The sequence below is a fragment of the Heterocephalus glaber genome, unplaced genomic scaffold (genome assembly GCF_053883595.1).
Source record: "Heterocephalus glaber isolate CG9 unplaced genomic scaffold, H.glaber_assembly_v1.0 deba00001442, whole genome shotgun sequence".
Lineage (NCBI taxonomy): Eukaryota > Metazoa > Chordata > Mammalia > Rodentia > Bathyergidae > Heterocephalus > Heterocephalus glaber.
Genome location: NW_028258296.1, coordinates 38,846,230 through 38,863,262, shown reverse-complemented (window position 1 = coordinate 38,863,262; position 17,033 = coordinate 38,846,230). Strand labels below are relative to the sequence as shown.

Below are 17,033 nucleotides of genomic sequence, written 5' to 3'. Positions count from 1 at the left end.
CACCTATAATCTTAGCGACTTGGAGGCCAAAGTAGGACTGCAAAGCTCTGGAGGTGTAGCTCAATGATACAGCACCTCTCAGCACCTTTGTTCCAGGAAAATAAGAGGGAAAAGGGGAAAGAGTACTGGGGATTGAATCTAGTGCTCTCTCGCTGAACTACAGCTCTGTCATTACATTAAAAAAAAAATATTTTAAAGATAAGGTCTTGCTATGTCACCTAGGCTGGGCTCCAAATTGAGATCCTCCTGTCTCAGCTTTCCACAGTGCTGGGTTTACAGGTGTGTCCAATACACCTGGCAAGGCCTTAACATTTGTAATGTTGTATTGCACAGGATCATGTGTCTTTCTAATGTGATGTTGTTTGGATTTTAGGATGGGTGGGGCAGGGAGAAAAATCTTACTCTGTTTTTTTTGATACTGGGGATTGAACTCCAGACCTTATGGTTGCGAGGCAGGTGGCAGAACCACTGAGCTAAATCCCCGGCCTGAAAAATCTTACTCTTTATATCCACATAGACACATTCACATAGTGCATACATAGATATGAAAGTAAAATACTCATTGGAAGGAAGGCAGATATGAAAAAAGGTAGTGAAACACTGGATTAGAGGAATTCAATTATTTTATTTTAAATTGTGAAATACTAGTCATATAGAAAGATGTTAAAAAAAAAAATAACGTCCCAAGACCTGATTTAACAGAAGTTAATATTTTGTTTAAAAGTGTTCAAATATCTCTTTTGAAGAAATATATACATAATAGAGTTTCTCACAAACCTGGCATCATTTTCCTCCACCTTTTCTTCCCATTGAAAGATAACAATGTTTATCTTTCATGGAAGTTGGCACAACTTCCATGCATGTTTGTTATGTTGCTTGATCGTTAATGTACAATGGCATGTTGCATGGCAATCTTTTTCAAACTGAAAAGTTTCATCCAATTACTCAAATTTTCTTTTTGAACTTTTAGACTGTCAAGGAACCTGGTCTACAAGTACAATAAAAACATTCATAACTAAAATTTTTTTTCTTCTTGTAAAAATATCCCTTTTCTTATTTCTAATTGATACTTTTAAAACAGATGTAACTGCTTCTTAGGTCTTCGAATATTAACCATTGATACTCTAAATAATCTTACTTGATCTTCCTTTTTCTCTGTTGCATTAAAACTTACGCTTTCATGACTTATTTTGCAATAATTGTTCCTATTAGCTTTTAGATGAATGCTATACATCTACAGTTTGTTTCTTGGAAATGTCAAGGGAAGATATACAGTAGCTTAAGTACCCAGGGTAGGAATACTCTATTCCTTGTAAGTAACATCTACACTACCCTTTACATTACTGATACACATGGTTATTCTCATTTCTACTCAACAGTTTCACTGATATCTCTTTTATACACCAGAAATGGGAATTAAATGTAATAAAGATGTTTTTCTTATAGGATGCATTGAAGAACTTTCCTTTACAAAGGCAGTTGTTCTCATAGTGTAGTAAAGATAGTTACTATAATTCAGCACAATCCCTTTTGAGTTTTAGGTGCTTAATAGTATTGCTTCCTTCCCTTCTTTTGAAAGCTTTATCTCTTGATTTTAACTTTTTGTCTAATCTGCATAACACATACTTTCCAAATAATCTAAAACAGCAACTGGAATGCTACTTCCTTTTGATTAACCTAATCAAGATTATGCTGATCTCGTTCGTTATGAATCGTAGGAGGCAAAGTCACAAGAAAAAAAAGTTGAGAAATATCTGAATTATTCTTAGAGTGTATCCTTCAAATTTTGTATCCTAGTTGCCCACTAGTCTAGCCCTGGAAGAAGGCATATGGAAAATATCCACATGGCAGTAAGTTTTACATATTGTATATGGCAGTAAACCATTTGTTTTCAGCCAACTAGCACCTGGTCTTCACTCTATGCTTTTCCCTTGTATAAAAAGCTCCCACTCACATTTCATGTTCTTTAGAGAAAACATCACTGTTTCCTAAATTTGTCAAATAGCCCCATTCTCTATGTAAGGCAAGTAGGTAATAGGGGTCTTGGACTTCTCAGTGATAATTAAGGTGGGAGGATGAATAGGCTTTTATTTAAGACTTCAGAATCTTAACATAACTCAAGACTAAGGTAGGTTGTTGCTGCAGTCTGGATATGGCTTAATTTTATTCTCCAGGGACTTATATGTGGATGACTTGTACCTCAGTCTGTACTAAAGTGGGAGAAACTGGAAGAGGTGGAGCCCCATGCCGAATGATTCAGTCACTGGGCACTAGGGGTGCTGGCCTTGGATGCTTTCTCTTATCATTGGACAAGACCAAACCGTCCTTTCTTAGGGAAGCCATTTAGTTCTGGAGAGGGCAGTATAAAAAGCAAGAGCAGCCCCTCTCCACTTTGTCTTCCTGTCTCACCATGTGATCTCTCCCCCTTACACACGCCTGTTATTGTGATGGCATCCACTGTGGAACCCTCACCAGGGTGACTGGAGACCAGTGTTGTACTTCTGGACCTCTAGAACTGTAACCTAAAGGTTTCTTTTCTTTACAAATTATCTAGTCTCAGGTATTTTGTTACAGCAGAAAATAGAACCACCAGCATAAGAGCTAATATTTGAGAACTCAACTATATACCAGATTTCTGTTCAATATTTTACATTCATCAATACCTAAAGCAGATATTGTTATACCCACAGAACATAACACACAGAAGGTAAAGAATTTTCCCTGAGCTATAAATCAGGCCACAGATACAAGATTTGAATTTAAAATCCATACTTAAAACCACTGTAGTGCTGTTTCTTAGCCAGGTGTAGTGGTGCATGTCTGTGACTCCTGCACTATGAGAGGCTGAGGGTTGACTGCAAAGTCTGAGCCCAGTGTGATCCTGTCTCAAAAATAATCCAAATAACCAGACATACACACAGTTTCCCAGTAAACTATTTTTCCTACCACTATGCCAAGAAGATGACTCAGAATTTCATAGTTTATTCTTAAATATAGTCTTTTCTGTGTACTTGACCCCTACATGCTGTAAGAATAATTTACATCTTGGCTAAGTAACTATTTCTGTCATTCTTAATTTCAAAATGCAATTAGGCACTATAACTTTCAATGCTTATATTCAATTTTTTGAATTTCTCTCTTTCCATCATCCTGTCTCTACTTACTCCTATCTTCACATAGAACTTACAGTCATTAATAACTGTTCTCTAATATTTTCAATTTCAGTCACCTTTTTCAATTTCATGAATTTCTAGTTCCTACTTCTGATAAAGAACATCAACACATCTTCAGCTATACTGCAATACTGCAATCTACAATTGATCATACCATTTTCTAACCTATCTTAATACTTTTAATTTTCTCACTTTACTTCTTAGCCATATTATTTTCTGTGTACCACTTTTATAAACATTCTTTGAATATATCAACTTTTGTCCTTCCCCAACTTTGTTGTATTCATCAAAGAAATTCTCAACTTTGACTAAATTCAACTCAGTTACTGCACTGATATGGAACTTAACTGGAGAAAGATTGAAAATTATGCTGATGACCTTACTTAACAACCATGGACTCCAAACACAAGTAGGTATTTTAGATACTACCTACCAGTAGCAATCCATCCAAGGTATGGTTAATCTCCCATTTGCCTTGATCTGAATTTTACACCTTTCTCTTTCCTCCATCCTTCATGACTTCTTCCCTTTTTCATGACCTGACTTCCTATTTCATTGAGAAAATAAAATTTTTGTTTTAACTATCTACTGCAGTAAAGACCTCTAGATGTGCATAATCTGTTGAGCTCTCTAGATATTTATCTTTAACCTTTCTATTCAGATACCAGACCTATGATTCACATCCTTTTCCTTCCTGTATTAACTTAATTAGAATAAAAAACTTGCTGTTAAAAAAGAAACTTCTTGATATCATATTGCCCTCAAAGACCATGTCTTTATTTTACTTGAAAGCAAGACTTAATAATTGTCTTTTAAATTTTCACTATTCCTACCTTTAATATTCTTCCTTTCCCCACTTTGTGTATTTTAAGTAAAAAGGAAGCTGTGATTTACACAGATTTATTGCCTAGACACAGGAGATTATAAAATAAAATATCAAAGTTTTCCTATTTATATACACTTATGTCCCCTAAAATGAGACAAATCCTCCAATAACAAGAAAAACAAACAAAAAGAGCATAACTTCCACTAAAACTCAAAGCCAAACAAAAAACATAAATACTGCTAAAATAATTACAAGAATTAAGAATATGTTAAAAATAAACTTATGTAAGTGCACTGTATCCTGATAAGAATGAAAATAGTATTTATAATCATTAAAGAAAATTTAGATTATAAAATTAAGAAATTCATGTTTTACATTTTCCTAGATGTACAAATCAATATAATGAAAAATTACAAGCACTATTTTATCAGAAAAAAAATAATTTATTATATATGAGGCACATCATTATAAGAGTTGTAATATATCTCCAATAAACTTATTTAAATGGATACTGATTTAATTTTTAAATACATGTTTAAAGCTGTTACGCACAGTTTCATACTCCAGGTGGTCAATTTCTTCTCAAAGTTGGAAACAACTTGAAAGACATGGAATTCAAGAGGAACCTAAAATACCACAAAAGCTCATTAAAAATAATCATTATTACAAAAATCAGTTTGAAAGTAACTTAAGCTAATATTTAGAAAATTAGTGAATCGTGTCAGTACAAATTTAATTATATAAATACTTTACACAGGAACTAATTTGTAACATGAAAGAATAAAATATTTTAATCATGCTTATCAAAAAATTTGCTATTTCTGTATCTCTAAGTTTTTTGCAGTCACAGCTGATAAGGATTATTCCAACCATTTTACTTCAAAAAATAGTATCCAAACTGGCCAGTCCTTAAATTACTAAAGAAACTTTTTCAAATTAGATTCCTGGACCCTATTTCCAGTGATTCCTATTTATCATTTTTAGGATAGATCTCAGAGTCTTTATAAATAAAAACACTTCGTTGGTGGTTCTCCACTTTGACTGTACATTAGTCACTTAGGAAAGTTTGAAACATTACAAACCAATAAAATATAGCACCAACTCTCTGAGGAGGGAATCTAATATTAATATATTTTAAATTTTTGTTTTTGATTTTTCAAAGTCCCCAGGTCATTGCAATGTGCAGCCAAGTTTAAGAAGTATTCTTATCATAGATGTGGTCGATAAGCCTGGGAATCACTATTCTTATATTCTCTGGGATCATTTCTTTTCACATCATTGAGCTACCTTAAGTCAACATTGTATCTTCCACTTTGTTACTCTTTTCTTAGTCTTTTTTTTTTGGTTTTTGTAAAAAGACTTCTGTTTGCTATCTACATTAATGGAAATTTCAGTAAGACTTCAAATGTGAGGTCTGCTACTCAATTTGGGATTTATATAAAAATTTAATTTTCAATATACGTGTTTTTAAAAAGAAAACAATTTGTTTCCCTACTCAAATTTTATGTAGAATGTGTAAATCACATATATCTTAAGATAGAAACCATATGTTACTGAATTAGGTTTAGCAAATACACAAATAGAAACACAAGACCACATTCTGGGTTAAAGTAAATGCATACATTCTCTTGTAAGTTGACCTGATTCACTAACTTTCCCTGGAAAAGTTATATAACCTAAATAACAGCAAAGAAAATTCAACAACAAATCTAAAAAAAACTCATAAATTTCTTTCAAGGTATACAATTTGAGAAATATTTCATTTGCATAAAGTATAAAAAAAATTTAGTCTGAACCAATGAATAGAATAGGGACAAAACATTTCTAGTAAAAAAAAAAAAGAAAAAAGAAAAAACACTGCCCCAAAAAGGATACAACAAGAAAGGATACATTTTGCATGACAGTATTACAGCAGTATGCACGCAGGAATGCTTCTAAAGAAGAACAGCAGAATGCAGTTTAAATTTTTTTCTTATTTTTCAGTATGAGATTCACAAAGAAATAACTTTCTTAACCACATATTGAAATTACTCAGTTTTCCTCTAAGGTATTTATGCACTTCTGACTATACTACTACAGATACTTTAAAACAAAATTTAAATATTCAAGGCATCTTTACTAAATTCATTTCATGTTCTAGTTTACAAAGGGAGAAAAAGTTTTAAAAGAATATATTTTCACCTATTTCTTGTTTCTTTCTTTCTTTTTTTTTTTTGGTACAGGGGATCGAACTCGGGTCCTTGCGCTTGCTCAGCCGGCGGCGAAACCACTGAGCTAAATCCCCAGCCCTTTTCACCTATTTCTTAAAGTAACACAACTTTAGAATTTAAAATGCTGAATTCTTATCATTTCTAACCATTAAATTACTTAAGTATTAAAGTTACTTGCTTCAGAGACAAAAGAGTCAATTCCACAATAACATGTCTTTCTGAAGGGTGTTAAAAATTAATTTTACATATTCAGCACTATACAATATTAAGAACTGGAAAATCTTGCTATAACTGCTTTGCTCAGTTTTTGAAGTATGGCTTCTACACCAGTTGCCCCATTACTACCTAAGAAATCCATGGTGTGCAAAGGCTCAGGTACTACCAGGGTGACCAACTTATTCTGGCATGCCAGATACTTTGCTCATTTAGACAAGTAGTGCATGCTGAGATATCCCTCAGCTGCAAGATAACTGGGACTGCTAGTCCCTGACTTCAATGACTGAATCAAAAACTCTTGGTTGGGGAGAAAGCCTAGCAATCTGTCTTATTACGCTCTTCCAAGTGCTGAACTTTAAAAGAACTTCTTTAGGCAGAAAAAGTAAATAAAGAACACACATTCTCCTTATATAATAATCTTTATATACAATTAGACTTTATTCTATCGTTATAATTTTGAAGTTTAATGGAAATCAATTTTATGTATAGATATCTCCTTAAAAATTCTTTAGATACCTGAATCATTATTCATTAAACTTTCACCCATGCGTAAGTTTACTTTAAAAAATAAAATACTGTCTTTTTAGTAGGTTTTATCCATACTTACCGTTACTAGTTTTTAACACTTTCTTTTTCCTTCTTTAGAATCTTGCTTTGGCCTAGCAGATCGAGCAAATTGCTAGTATTTTAAAATTAAGGTTTTCTTCATAAACATGAAAGTTTTTTTTTTTTTTCTAAATTATCAGAAACTTTCTAATATAGAGTAGGAATATAATTTTTAAATTTATTTTGACTACGTCCTGTCTCCTGCTCATGTGGAAGAGAAATAAGAATTAACCTCCACTAATTTTTACAAGTGGACATTTATACCTTTACCTATCTTGCTGATTCCTAGTTTATACCACAAGATGGTTAATTAATATTTTGGTTTTAAAATTCTTAACCAGAAATGTGAATTATAATAAAATCATAAAACTACAATTACTTTTTGGTGATACCAAATGTATTTCTAGATACTATAATCTCTTAAGTCTAGTATAAGGATGAACTTTTGGGATGCATAAATGAAAACATTTAGATATGCATGAAATTTTGTAACCTCACTTTTGAATTGCCTTTCTTTTCCAATAAAAATCTAAATAAGATTGTAATCTGACTCAGCTAAGGTATATTTCACTGTAACTAAGTAACTCAAGTTAGAATTGCTGAGTTGCTGAGGAAGCATGAGAATTAGTTCATTATACCCTTCTTTTAAAAATTATATAGTTTTGGGACAGACTGATTTAAAGGATACAACCACCATGGGTTTTCCGAATAGAATATATCCATTAGCTTCCTTCAAGGCTTTTGCTGCTGCTTTTTCATTTGGAAGTCCTATGAAAGCTTGTCCTTTCATTCGACCTTCTTTCATCAAGCGTATATCAAACCTACACAGGGCAAAAAAGAGTAGTTTTAATTCAAATATCATCAAACAACTTCATCACAGTGAATGCAAATGTGAACAATTTAAATTTGCTATCTCAAAGTAAAAACTACAATGACTATTAGGTTTTCTAAAATTCTGTTTTTCTACAAGTAAGCAGTATGAGTTTCATGATGTGTTCATTTTTTACTTTTTAAACTTTTATAAACGATTGTAATTTTAAAAATTACATTACTAGGATAAGGTTAAAAGCAAACATATTTTTCAGTTGTTTTGGAAACTGAACCCAGGGCCCTGCACATGGTAGGCAATACCTCTACCACTGACCTACTATCTAGCAAAGAAAACTTAAGTTTTATTTCATATCTATTTTTACATTTTCTTATAGTCAATTCAACACTGTCTGCTTTACAGCCATAAAAAACAAGCTCAAAAATAGATAGTTAACAAGAACCTATTATAACCAATTACAGAATTTCAGGGTTGGAAGGGACCTTACGTGCTACCTAGACACTGACTCTTTGAAGTAGATGGCTAAAGCCACAGACTTTCTTCCTAGGACAGTGTTCTGTTATTCCATAGTATACTCATTTTCAACATTTCTGAGAGAAAATTATATTTGAAATCTACTTAGCAAAATGAAACTGTAATTTACAACTCAAGTATGGCCTATCATTAGGATAGCAAAGGAATATAAAACACAGCGCTGAGGATTTAGTTCAGCAGCACAGTGCCTGTCTGGCAAATCTGAGGTCCTGAGTTTAATCCCCAGTACTGAAGAAAAAAAAAAAAATCAATCAATAAATAAAACACACAAAAATACCAATTTAAAAAATGAAACAAAGTGTTAAAAATGTTAAAAAACAGGGCCAGGGATTTAGCTCAGTGGTTTCGCCACCTGCCTCGTAAGCGCAAAGACCTGAGTTTGATCCCCGGTACCAAAAAAAAAAAAAAAAAAAAAAAAATTAAAAATCATATGATGGTCTTGTGGGAAACAATTTACCATTTGGATACCCATCAATATATTCTACATCGATATTTCTCAATACAGATTTTTTTTTTCTGGGACTGGAATTGAAGCCAGGGCCTTTATGCTGAGCTATATTACTAGCCTGTTTTTAACTTTTTATTTTTGAGACAGTGTCTTACTAAGTCATTAAGTTGTGCAGCCTGTATCCTCTTGCTTCAGCCTCCTAGAGTGCTGGCATTACAGACATTCACCACCAAGCCAAACAGAATTATTTTTTTCACTTCAAATTCTAATTAAAGACAATATTGGAAATAGAAAGAATGTTTACAAATATACCTATATGCATTTATTCAAATGCAATTTTTTTCTTATAATCATGACCAGCAACAAAGAACAAGTATTTGGCATGACCAGAAAAATACATTTCTCTTATCTTGATAAGAAGAGATAATTGCTGCTAATGAATAAGAATGGGGAATTTTAAAATATGGTGCTACCTGTACACATCTATCTAAAAAGATACACAGACCAGGTAATATTTTAAAGGTGGTAGTTTTAATTAAAGTTATTTCTCTATTTTACTTCCACCAAAAGTCTCGCCTTATCTTCTCTACTTCATCCTATTTTTAATTTATATGGCCAGTTAAGTGGAATTAACTAATATGAGATTTCAAACAATGAAGTTCTAACTCCAAATATTCATTTTTATACCATTTATAAAACATATCCCTGTCTTCGGCTTTCATAGAATTGGGAGCCAGTTAAGAGATGAGAATTTCTCACAGAATATAAATAAAAAATTGCCTAGTAAGTATATATGTGTATTCTTTGATGCATCATTAAAACAATGCTTTTCAAAGTGCAATCTTTGGACCAGCAGCATCAGAATCACTCAAGAGTTTTCCAGAAATACAAACTTGTGAGTTCTCGCCTAACCAAGAAAACCAACCTCTTTAGAGAAGTGCCTAGGAAGCTGTTTTATCAAACACTTCAGGTGTTATGACTTGCATCTAGATGTTCCCTCAAGGCCTCATGTGGTTATAAGTGGGGCATTAGAGAGGGGGCTCATTCTAGGGTGTGTGAAGCTGGGGTTAAATTGTGTGATACTAGGATTAAGTGTGTGAAGTTGGTGTGAGTACTACTCACCCGTGGATAGCCTGAATGGAATATAAGAGACAAAGAGGGCTTATGCTGCTTTTTTTCCTACTTCACTGTTTTGCTGCCTTCTGCCCACCGTGAACTATTTCTTCTCTGTGATGCCCCTCTATCGTGTTACCCTGCCTTGGAACCAGCCAGCGATGAACTGAAACCTCTGCAAACTGTGAGCTAAATAAACCTCTCTTCCTTAGTATGTAAGACACCAAGTAATACTTAGGTACTGTTAAAGATTGAGTACCATTGCTTTAGGACAATGGTGGCCAATCTATGGCACATATGCCCAAGTGGGCTGTTTATTATCATTTAAAGATCCTAAAAGGTTCTTCATCACTGCTTTATGGTGAGGACTAGGTCCAGAATATTTGTCAAGGTCTACTGCTTTAAGAAAAGATGTGGGCTGGGGATTTAGCTCAGTGGTTTTGCTGCCTGCTGCGCAAGTGCAAGGACCCAAGTTTGATCCCTAGTACCAAAAAAAAAAAAAGTGCAATGAAACACAGAGATGAATATTCATTTATGTAGAGTTTATGGCTGTTTTCATGTTATGACTTCAAAAAACTAAACAGCTGTAACAGACATAAAATGGCTTGCGATGAAAAATACTAAAATTTTATTTGTCACTTTATAGAAGTTGAAATATTCCTATCCTAGATGTCTAATAGATTGCTCATGCAAAAGTATAGACCAACTTCTTCATGTAATGTTCATATCAAAAAGAATGGGTCACGCGGAAGACCCGAATCAGCCCGCTGAGGACAGGCAGGTCTGCCCACACCCTGCCGAGGTCCCCAGTCACGCGGAACACACGCCAAATCAGCCCCCTGCAGACAAGCAGGTCTGTGCATGCCCTACCGAGGTCCTGAGTCACGCAGAAGACACCAAATCACCCCACTGCACCCTCCGGCTGCTCCCAGCCCACAGGAAAGGGCTTTTGGGTCACCATACCTACCACTGCTCCCAGCCCCTGTCCCACGTCACCCAGCTCAGAGGAGGTAATCCATTCTGGCACTAACAGCCCCCCACCCCAGTCAAAATGAGAAAACACATAAATAAGTCTCAAAACCAGACTTCCAGATCACCTACAGCAAGCCCAAAGGGAAATGAGATGGAACACTCTGATACTCAACCACCTGGACCCACTGAACTGGCAACAAAAGGGGATCTGGAAAAAATGAAATCAGAAATAATTTCTCAGATAACAGGAGAAATTGTGCCCTTAGTGTAAGACATGATTAATAAATCTAGAGAGGAGCTGAGGAACATGATGGAATCCCAACATAAGAAACAAATGGAATCCATAAAACAGATGCAAATAGATTTCCAGGACATGAAAAACTCCACTGAAAGTCGACACAGCAGAATGAGCCAGTGTGAGGACAGAATTTCAGATATAGAAGATAAGATTGCAATTAGTGACCAGGAAAAGAAAAATTGCTTCAAAATTATAAGGGAACATGAAAAATCAATCCAGCAGCTGCTAGATGACGCAAAAAAGAATAACATAAGACTGATTGGGCTCCATGAAGAAACAGGAGAAAGTGCAGATGACATAAAAAAACTCTTCACAGAAATAATGGCAGAAAACTTCCCAAGCAGGGGAAAAGACATTGACATTCAGATAAGTGAGGCATATAGAACTCCAAATAGCCTCAATCAAAAAAAAAAATCTACACATAGGCATATAATTGTTAAGATTCCAGAAACACAACAGAAGAACAAAGTTCTCCAAGCAGTCAGAGAAAAGAAACAAATCACATACAAAGGAAAGCCCATCAGAATCACAGCAGACTTCTCAACACAAACCATCAAGGCAAGAAGAGCTTGGAGTGACATATTCCAAGCCCTAAAAGAAAACAGCCTCCAACCCAGACTGATGTACCCTGCAAAACTATCTTTCAAAATGGATGGAGAAATAAGATACTTTCATGACAAACAGCACCTTAGGAACTTCGTGAATACCAAACCAGTACTCCAAAGAATTTTACACAATAGCCTAGGAACAGATATTGAGGATCACAACCCCAGGAAGCAAAGCAGAATGAACCTATCTGGCATGACAAGAAATTAAATGTAAAGGGGGAGAACCCAACAAAAAGAAAAAGTCATGGCAATGACAAGTCAATGCGTTTCATTTATAACCATCAACGTTAATGGTCTCAATTCACCAATCAAAAGAAATAGACTGGCAGAATGGGTCAAGAAGCAAAATCCAACAATATGCTGCATACAAGAAACACACTTCATTCAAAAGGAAACTCATACACTGAAAGTGAAAGGGTGGAAAACAATACCGCATGAGACAGGAACCTGAAAAAAAGCAGGAGTAGCTATCCTCTTGGCAGATCAAGTAGATATCAAACCAACACTAATTAAGAGAGATGAAGAAGGACACTACATCCTTGTAAAGGGAACAATCCAAGAGGAAGAGATGACAATCATAAATATCTATGCACCAAACACTTGTGCACCCAACTATACAAAACAAATACTAACAGACATGAAAAGCCATATATGCACTAATACAATTGTAGTGGGGGGACTCAACACCCCACTGTCACAAATAGATGGATCAACTACACTAAAAATAAGTAATGAAATACTAGAACTCAATCGAACTCTTGAACAAATGAACTTAACAGATGTTTACAGAGTCTTCCACCCCACAAAATTAGAATACACATTCTTCTCAGCTGCACATGGGTCATTCTCCAACATAGACCACATACTCACACATAGAACATGTTTAAGTAAGTGCAAAGGAATTGAAGTTATCCCCTGTATATTATCAGACCATAGTGCAATGAAATTGGAGATCCATAGCAAAAGAAACTCAAAAAATTTCATAAACATGTGGAAATTGAACAACACACTTCTGAATAACCAATGGGTCACAGAGGAAATTAAAGAAGAAATCAGACAGTTCCTTCAATTAAATGACAATGACAATACAACATATCGGAATCTATGGGACAGAATGAAAGCTGTCTTATGAGGGAAATTCATGGCAGTGAATACACATATTAGGAAAACAGAACGAGCCCAATTAAACAACCTGATGCTGAATCTCAAGCTTCTAGAAAAAGAAGAGCAGGACAACCCCAAAGCTCATATAAGGGAAGAAATTATAAAGATCAGAGGAGAAATCAATGCAATGGAGACTAAGAGAACGATACAAAAAATCAATGAAGCCAAGAGTTGGTTCTTCAAAAGAATCAAAAAAATTGATAAACCTTTAGTCAACCTTGTTAGAAAAAGGAAAGAAAAGGCCCAAATCCATGCAATTAGGAATGAGAAGGGTGAAACTACAACAGACCCAGCAGAAATCCAGAGGATCATCAATACCTACTTCCAGAACCTATACACCAATAAGATGGACAACACAGAAGAAATGGACAGATTCCTAGATACATATGAATTACCAAAGTTGAATGAAGAAGACCTAAATATTCTGAACAAACCAATATCAACCAATGAAATTGAAAATGTAATTAAAAACTTATCAACTAAGAAAAGCCTGGGCCCTGATGGCTTCACTGCTGAATTCTACAAGACATTTAGAGAGGAACTGCTGCCACTACTGTTTAAACTCTTCAATGAAATTGAAAGGGAAGCAATACTCCCAAATTCATTCCTGGAAGCAAGCATCACCTTGATCCCCAAAGCGGAGAAAGACCCAACTGAAAAAGAGAATTACAGGCCAATCTCACTCATGAACACAGATGCAAAAATCCTTAATAAGATACTGGCAAGCAGAATGCAGAAGATCATCAAGAAGATCATACACCCTGATCAAGTGGGATTCATCCCAGGGATGCAGGGATGCTTCAATAAACGAAAATCAATTAATGTAATACACTATATCAATAGATTCAAGGACAAAAACCATATGATTATCTCCATAGACGCAGAAAAAGCATTTGATAAAATCCAACATGCATTCATGATAAAAACCCTACAAAAAATTGGAATAGATGGTCTCTACCTCAAACTGATAGAAGCCATGTATGAAAAACCAACAGCCAATATCATACTAAATGGTCAAAAACTGAAATCCTTCACACTAAAATCAGGAACAAGACAAGGATGGCCACTATCACCACTCTTGTTCAATATACTTCTGGAAACATTAGCCACAGCAATTCGACAAGAGAAAGAAATAAAAGGAATAAAGATAGGAAATGAAGAAGTCAAACTGTCATTATTTGCAGATGACATGATACTCTATATAGAAGACCCCAAGAACTCCACCAAAAGTCTTCTAGACTTAATAACCACATTCAGTCAAGTAGCTGGTTACAAGGTCAACACACAAAAATCAATAGCTTTCCTCTACACCAATGACAGACTCACTGAGAGAGAAATAGGGCAAATAATTCCTTTTACAATAGCATCCAAAAAACTGAAATACCTAGGAATCATCCTAACCAAAGAAATCAAAGACCTCTTCTCTGAAAACTATGGCACTCTGAAAAGAGAGATTGAAGATGATATCAGAAAACGGACAGACATCCCCTGCTCCTGGGTAGGAAGGATTAATATAGTGAAAATGGCCATACTTCCAAAACTGCTATATAGATTTAATGCAATTCCAATTGAGATCCCAGCAGCATACTTCATAGACCTCGAGAAAACAATCCAAAAATTCATTTGGAGCAAGAAGAGACCCAGAATAGCAAAGGCAATTCTAGGTAACAGAGTCGTGGCAAGGGTATCACAATCCCCAACCTGCAACTATACTACAAAGCTACTGTGATAAAAACAGCATGGTACTGGCAAAGAAACAGACCTGAGGAACAGTGGAACAGATTAGAAGATGCAGAAACAATGCCAGCCACACTCAGCCATCTCATCTTCGACAAAGGAGCCAAACACCCTCACTGGAGGAAAGATAGCCTCTTTAATAAATGGTGCTGGAAAAATTGGGCTTCAACTTGTCAAAGATTAAAACTAGAGCTGTATCTCTCACCATGCACTAAACTAAAATCAAAATGGATTGAAGATCTAAATATTAAAATAGAAACTCTGAACCAGTTGGAACAGAGGTTAGGTAGAACCCTTGAAGACATCGGTGTAGGAAAAGATTTTATGAACAAAACCTCAGTTGCCCATGAACTAGCACAAACAATCAACAAATGGGATCTCTTCTTATTAAAAAGCTTCTGCACAGCAAGAGAAACCACCAGCAGTGTGAAGAGACAACCCACAATGTGGGAAAAAATCTTCACTTGCTCTTCCTCAGACAAAGGTCTACTATCTCGAATCTATAAAGAACTTAAAAAGATCAGACCTCAGAAATTTAAAGACCCAATCCAAAAATGGGCATCTGAAATCAACAGACATTTCTCAGACAAAGAAGTAGAAATAGCAAATAAATACACGAAAAAATATTCACCATCCCTGGTCATTCAAGAGATGCAAATGAAAACAATGCTGAGATTCCACTTCACTCCAGAAAGAATGGCTGCTATCATGAAATCAACCAATAACAAATGCTGGGGGGGCTGTGGGAAAAGAGGAACCCTGCTCCACTGCTGGTTGGAGTGTAGACTGGTGCAAGCACTGTGGAAATCAGTATGGAGATACCTCAAAGAACTAGGACTGGAAATCCCATTTGACCCAGCTATTCCACTGCTGGGGATCTTCCCCAAAGAATTAAAAGAATCATACCACAGGGATATATGTGCACCCATGTTCATAACAGCGCAGTTTGTAATAGCTAAAACTTGGAAACAGCCCAAATGCTCATCAACTGGAGACTGGATAAAGAAAATGTGGTTTTTTTATGAAATGGAGTATTACTCAGCCATTAAAAATGAGAAATTAGAGACATTTATAGCTAAGTGGATGCACATTGAGGCAATATTCTTAAGTGAAATAAATAGGACACACATGTATAAATACCAAATAGTTTCTCTGGTGTGAGAAACTGAAAGTGTAAATAAGGACTAAATGTATAAAAGGTCATGTGAAATAGGAAGAAAAGGGGCAAAGGGGAAGGAAGTGGGAGGGCTAAGGGAAAGGATAGAAGGGAATGGGATTAATATGAGAAAATGGAAAAATAGGAACAAAATTTTTGTAAATAGGGAGGGCTGGAGGGGTTGAAGGGAGGGCTGGGCAAGGGTGAAAAACAAGAACCAAGAGAGACTATGTAAAGGTGCACATTTCCAATGATGAATGTCATTATATTGTATACCTAAAATGTACCAATGATTAGAATGAATCATCGATAATGTAAAATAGGAATAAAAGGTCCAAAGGGGTAGGGGTAGTGGGAGGCACAGGGGAAAGGAAAGAAGGGAAAGGAAAAATGATGAGAAATGGAAAAAATGGAAATAAAGTCTTTGTAAATAGGGAAGGGTGGAGGGTGTGAAGGGAGGGCTAGGAATGGGGAAAAAATAAGAACCAAGATGCATTATATAAAGGTACAATTCCCAATGAGAAATTTAATTGTGTTGTATACCTACAATGTACCAATAAAAGAATTTAATACAAAAACAAAAACAAAAAAGAACTGTGGGCTAATAAAAAGTGTTAAATTCATAACAGATAGAACAAATTTGAGGTTATGACTACTACTTACATGATCCGTTGTGTTTCTGAAGAGAAGTCAACATATCGTCCAAAAATGAATTTAAGGTCCTAAAATTTCAATAACAAAAAGATAAATAAGGAAGCTAATGGATACAAAGGTAAAACTGAAACAATTTAAAATTTTCAACTTACTTTTTCTTGAACATGCTTAGCTAAATTCTTTACATAAATTCTACAGTTGGGTTCACCAGGTTCATAACTTCTGAAAACTGAAAGTGATTCCATTTCTTAAAGATAAGACAAAACAAGGATATAAAATTAAAATACTTATACCAATTTTCAAAGAAAATTGTAATGATATTAAAATGTAACTGTTAAATAGGCAAGACAACCTTTATGAAAATGTTAAAACCCCATTAGCAATATTATGAATGGGTATATAAATCTTTAAAAATCTGAAGTGAATATAAAAAAATTTAACTTTATTGTTTCAAAAATCTCAGACATCCGGAATAAACAAATTATTTCC

The 17,033-nt window shown here is 34.9% G+C and overlaps 2 protein-coding genes across 5 annotated transcripts in view; both read right to left on the bottom strand.

Moving 5' to 3' along the window:
* LOC101703023 (pancreatic alpha-amylase) overlaps positions 1-4,737 on the bottom strand; it is a 42,137-nt gene extending 37,400 nt beyond the window's left edge. The window contains exons 1-2 of one of the 2 annotated variants that reach the window (XM_021247831.2): positions 4,552-4,622; positions 3,607-3,720 (exon numbers count right to left, since the gene is read on the bottom strand). The gene's annotated coding sequence lies outside the window, so the exon portion shown is untranslated. Of the gene's footprint in view, positions 1-3,606; positions 3,721-4,551 lie in introns of both variants that reach the window. The other variant, XM_013067201.3, reaches the window with a different exon arrangement.
* The window catches only part of Rnpc3 (RNA binding region (RNP1, RRM) containing 3), a 47,395-nt gene that overhangs the window by 10,553 nt on the left and 19,809 nt on the right, over positions 1-17,033 (bottom strand). For 2 of the 3 annotated variants that reach the window (XR_015451820.1, XR_015451821.1), the window contains exons 11-16: positions 16,697-16,791; positions 16,554-16,612; positions 7,720-7,852; positions 7,033-7,104; positions 4,552-5,933; positions 3,607-3,720 (exon numbers count right to left, since the gene is read on the bottom strand). Coding sequence is in view for 1 of the 3 variants with exons in the window: in XM_021247830.2 (XP_021103489.1) it covers positions 7,045-7,104; positions 7,720-7,852; positions 16,554-16,612; positions 16,697-16,791 (347 nt within the window). In the remaining 2 variants the exon portion in view is untranslated. Of the gene's footprint in view, positions 1-3,606; positions 3,721-4,545; positions 5,934-7,032; positions 7,105-7,719; positions 7,853-16,553; positions 16,613-16,696; positions 16,792-17,033 lie in introns of those variants that run through there. The other variant, XM_021247830.2, reaches the window with a different exon arrangement.